The sequence below is a fragment of the Beta vulgaris genome, chromosome 7 (assembly GCF_026745355.1).
Source record: "Beta vulgaris subsp. vulgaris cultivar EL10 chromosome 7, EL10.2, whole genome shotgun sequence".
Classification (NCBI taxonomy): Eukaryota; Viridiplantae; Streptophyta; class Magnoliopsida; order Caryophyllales; family Amaranthaceae; genus Beta; species Beta vulgaris.
The window spans coordinates 36,592,751-36,598,153 of NC_079208.1; the positions used below are offsets into that span (position 1 = coordinate 36,592,751).

General features: G+C 40.0%; 1 protein-coding gene across 1 annotated transcript; it reads left to right on the forward strand.

Annotated features, from left to right (window-relative positions):
* Window positions 1-3,231: 3,231 nt before the first annotated feature.
* LOC104899412 (uncharacterized) lies at window positions 3,232-4,951 on the forward strand. The gene is made up of 3 exons (XM_010686599.1): window positions 3,232-3,893; window positions 3,986-4,570; window positions 4,672-4,951. Exons 1-3 carry the CDS (start codon window positions 3,232-3,234, stop codon window positions 4,949-4,951), a joined length of 1,527 nt encoding a protein of 508 aa, XP_010684901.1.
* The last annotated feature ends 452 nt before the right edge of the window (window positions 4,952-5,403 follow it).

Genomic DNA, 5,403 nt, shown 5'->3' on the forward strand with positions numbered 1-5,403 from the left:
AATGGATTGGATCTTTCTGTCCAAGAGGGAGTACTCACTCAAGGGAGAACAGCTCCCAGTTCCTCTAGCAAGAGGAAACTGCCTAAGGTAGTTATTGAGGAACTGGCTGATGTTATTCTGGAGGAACCAATTCCTACACCGGAGGAACCTAAACCAAAGAGGCGTAAACACATTGCCAAAAAGCCTAGCCCTCCTGTTCCTGAGAAAGTGAGGCAGAGCACTAGATTGAAAATAGTTCATTCTGCTTCTGTTCCTTCCAACAAGGACTCACCTTTAGTCCTTTCTGATGAGGAGGAACAGGAACACCCCACTCTCAAGGAACCCACTCCACCAACATCTCCAAAGCTTTCTGTTCCTCTCACCAAACTAACCTCTATCTCTCCCTCATCCTTCTCTGTTCCTTCCAGTTTTGAACAGATTAAGGATGAGTTGACTGGACCTAACCCCTTTGCCTCCACCTCTACATCTCTTCCACCAACACCACCATTTCTTCCTTCCATCTACAAGACCTCCCCATCTGTTTCCATTCCCGGAACTGATGACCCTTCAACCCACCCTACTTCAATTCCTCCACCAAAACCTCCTACTGCCTCTGGTTCCAAGGGTGAGGAACAAGCATCTCCGGATGACTGAGGTTGGGTAAATGATGTCTGTCTTCCTGCACAACATATGATTAAATTCTATAATCACCTACACTGGACATTAGATGCTAAAACTGACCAAATGTTGGGTCTTATGAAAGTTCTCAATGATACGGTGATTGAGCAACAAAAGAAGATGGAGACAATGGCCCTAGCCTTGGAGAGTTTGAAGGAGAGGGTTGGTGCTAATCATGGTGAAGTGATGAAGAAACTGGAGGATGTGGTCGAAGAAGAAGTTGTTGTGGAACACAATTCCCCTTCCCTTTCTTAGTTCTTAGTTCCTGTTTCCCTTACAAGGAACAAGACTGTTGTTTAGTTTCTTTTCTTTTTCTTTCTTTGTTTTTGGAACAAGTGCTATATAAAAATGACTTTTGCTATTATGTCTGTGTTTGTGATTATTTATGCATAATTTTCTCTTGGAATGGCTAGTATTCTGTTATTGATGTTTGAGCAAGTTTATCCTTTGCAATTCTAACTTAACCAAAAATTGGTGCTTGCTTATGGTCTTATGGTCTTACAACCAATTCATAACTTCACGCAGAGTCTATTCTTTTTGAGGATGACAAAGGGGGAAAAAGATTTTAGGAACAAACTGTAAACAAAAATAAGTTAAGGTAAATGAAAAATAAAAAAAAAAATAAGTGAAGGTAAATGAAAAATCAAAAAATAGGTTAAGGTAAATGAAAAATCAAAATTCAAACATTAAGTAGGGTACTTAATTTTGTTTTATTTTTCATTTTCTGCTTTATTGTTTTATCTTTTTTCATTCATCTTATATTATTGTTATTTCCTTAGTTTGTACCTTGTTGTCATCATCAAAAGGGGAAATTGTTGAACCTAGTTTTGATGGTGAAAGAAACAAAGATGCAAACTAAGTAGTGAACTAATGAGTTATTTAAGTGTATGATTTTTTAAGGTATCAGTGAAAGGAACTAGGAGAATACCGAAGTCAAGGAAGAAGTCAGAAGAGGATTTCAAAGACTAAGTAAAGATGTTTCTAGAAGTTGATACTGGAGCAGCATTGGATCAAAAAGAATAAAAGCAAGGCGCTTTATTTTCTAGTTCCATTGTAAAAGGAACAAGTAAGGATGGTAAGGAACATTGGTAGTCTTATTTGAGAATGAGAGTTTGTTCTTTTCTAAGGAACAAACTAAATGGCACCAAACGAATCTGTTAAAAGAACTTGATATATAAAAGGAACTAGACTTAGGCGTGAAGTAGTATAACGGTACAATTATGAAGTTGAGTAAGTCATGCCTAAATAATAGGAAACCAGTTCTGCCTAAGTGGAAATCAGTTTTTAATAGAAAATCTTTTAAGGAAAAGATTTTGTTTTTCGAAAAAGATAAGAAAATATTTATCCGATTTTTTTTAAGAAGATTTTATTTAAAAGATAATATTTTCTTAAAGATTAAAATTCAGTTTTAATATTAAATCTGTTTTAAAGTTAACTGATTTTGGGATAAAGCTCAAGAAACTCCTAATCTTTAGGAGCAGTGGCTAAAACATATCCACGTCCAAAAAGAGATCATGGGATCATGGGACATGATAAGGAACGTGTTCCTTAAGGGAAGGAACATCATGGGATAATGGATTCAACATGAACTCGATTTTAACTTCCACGTTCTATATGTTTGTCACTATAAATATTGAAGTCTAAATAAGTTCCAAAGTGTGTCTGACTAAGTAATTAAGTGAGTTTAACTAATTAAGTGTCAGTGCCTTCATTCTCTCATAATAGCCATTTGTTCTTTGCTTTCTTACTCTAATTCCACTAAGCTTATTTCGATCAATTGTATTTTGGTTTTTGGGGTAAGGGACTTTGAGTGAAGTTCTGTAAGAGAGAAGCTTTGAGTAAAGTTAGTAAGAGTGAGAAAACTTCGAGTGAAGTTGAGAGGAACTACTGTTAAGGGAACAGTGGCTCAAGAACTTGAGTTTAGGAACTCAAGGTGTGGCTCGAGAATAGAATTAGGTTGTAACAAAGTTGTTTGGCCTAATTAGTGAAAGAGTTGAGTTTAAAATCCCTAGTGGTCGAGGTTGTTTCTTCTTGTCGGGCCCAAGAAGTTTTTCCTCGTAAAAATCCCTTGTGTTCCTCTAGCTTGTTTATTTGCTTAAGTTTAAAATTCCGCAAAAAGTTACGTTTATTTCTACACATACAATTCACCCCCCCTCTTGTAGTGTTCCTAAGGAAATAACAATAGCAAAGTTTGAATGGACGGTAGAGGCAGAGCAAGCTCTCTAGCAAGTTAAAGAGCATCTCTGGCAGCTGCCTCGATTGATAAGTCCAACCGAGGGGGAAAAGTTCTTTGTATATTTGGTTGTATCACCACATGTAGTGAGCGTTGTCCTTCTGGCCGAAAGAGATTCAGTACAAATTCCAGAATACTTTGTAAGCAATGTGCTAAAAGATGCCGAATATAGATATTCGTTGGTGGAGAAATTTGGCCTAGCACTGCTCATGGCCAGCCGGAAACTAAGGCCATGCTTTCTGGCTCATAGTATCCTCATCTACACTGACCAGCCTCTAAAGCAGGTTCTGCACAAAATGGATGCTTCTGGATGAATGCTAAAATGGGCCGTGGAGCTAAACATGTTTGACCTAGCGTTTGAGCCCAGAAAAGCAATCAAAGGTCAAGCCTTAGCTGATTTCATCGCAGAGTTTACTCGGCCTACGGTGGAATCCGTCCATGATCCAGCAGAGGGAAGGCGACAATGGACGCTCATGGTTGATGGATCGTCCACCGCCAATGGTTGCGGGGCTGGTATAATCTTCCAATCACTAGAGGGGGATAGATTTGAGTATGCAATCATATTTCAGTTCCAGGCATCAAACAACGAAGCAGAGTACGGAGCGCTGCTAGCCAGCATTAGAATGTGCAAAGCGGATGGAGCCTTGGAAATAAAGGCAAAGACGGATTCCCTGTTGGTTGTTAGTCAAGTAAATGGCGACTTCGAATGTAAGGAGGCGTCCATGAGTAAATATATGAAGCTGATTCAGGAAGAGATAAAAACATTGAAGCCATTTGTGCTCGACCAGATTCCAAGGTATGAGAATCATCAAGTTGATGCTCTCTCAAAACTAGCCAGCTCGGCCGAAGGGGATGTGCGGCGAACTGTATTTTGGGAGGTAAAGCCGGCAAAGATTATTGATCAAGAGCAAGTTATGTTCCTCAACCGAGAAAATGTTTGGATGGATCCCATCATTGATTACAAGAAAACTGGACGCCTACCCTCATATCCCTTGGAAGTCAAGTATGTGAAGGCAGGGGCAAGTGGTTCGAGCTTTGGGATAAAACTCTGTACAAAAAAGCATTTAACCGGCCACTCTTGAAGTGCATTACTAGGGAGGACGGGTTGGATGTCTTGAAAGAATTACATGAAGGAGCTTGTGCCTCTCACATTAGGGGAAGAGCATTAGGAGAGAAGGCTTTAAGGACAGGGTATTATTGGCCCACCTTAAAGGAAGACGCTTTGGTCTATGCAAAGAAGTGTGATAGCTGTCAGAAGCATGACAACATGTATCAAAAGCCGTCCAATTATCTGAATCCAATTCTTTTCCCCCTTCCCGTCGCCAAATTTCTTGTAGCGGTCGGTCAGAAGAAATTTGTGATAGTAGCAGTATACTACTTCACTAAATGGGTTGAGGTTGAGGCTATGAGAGGGATCACCACTAATGATGTAAAGGAGTTTATCTGGAAGAACATCATTATAAGATTTGGTTTGCCTCAGTCTATTGTCTTTGACAACGGACCGCAGTTTGAGACGCCTAAGCGCAAAGAATGGCTGGCCGATCAGGACATTAAAGCTCACTTTACTATTGTTGCTCATCCTCAAGCAAATGGGCAGGTAGAAGCCTTCAACAAGATCCTCTCAAATGGCATAAAAAAGAAGTTGGACAATGTCAAGGGATTATGGGTAGAAGAGTTACAGTTGGTTCTTTGGTCCATCCGAACGACGGCTAAAAACTCGACTGGGGAAACCCCATTTATGCTCGTCTACAACTCAGAAGTTGTCCTGCCAATTGAAATAGAAGAATTACTCTGCGAGTCATGCTGTATTCAGAACACGCCAACTGGGCTGCTCTTCGCACGGCCCTGGATCAGGTTCCTGAAGTCAGGGGCAATGCTCTACTAAGAATGCAGCTGTATAAGCTGCGAATGGCTCGAGAGTTTAACAAAAGAGTGGTCAGGCGGCCATTGAAGGTGGGGGATCTTGTCCTGAGGAAAATGGAAGCGGTTGGCCGGGGTAAAGAAATGGGTAAGCTCACACCGAACTGGGAAGGACCTTACAAGATTATCCAAGAAGTTTAAAGCGGCACCTTTCTTCTGGAAGCTATTGACAGCCGTCCAATTCCTTGGACATGGAACTCGGACACTTTGAAAAAATACCACATCTGATGTAATTTGGAAGCTGTAACTTTCTGCTAACAAAGTACTATAGCGCATTAATGAAAAAGTAGAAACGTATACATGTATCTTGGCTCTCAGCCTAGCAAAATTCATATAATTCAAATCTACTTTTGCTCTATGACTGCCTCTTTACTTGTTATATATTACTATCTGATTAAGAGCATCTTATCACCGGCCAAAGCGGTGGTCTAAAACAAAAACCTTGAAGAAAAGAGAACAGCAAAATAAAACACCTCTATTTGGAGATCGGCCAGCATGCTATAATCCATTAGGGTTTACACATGACGAAAGCCACCAATTGATAAACATAGAAAGTTAAAATCAGTCACCTAAACGAAGGCGATTGGAATTAA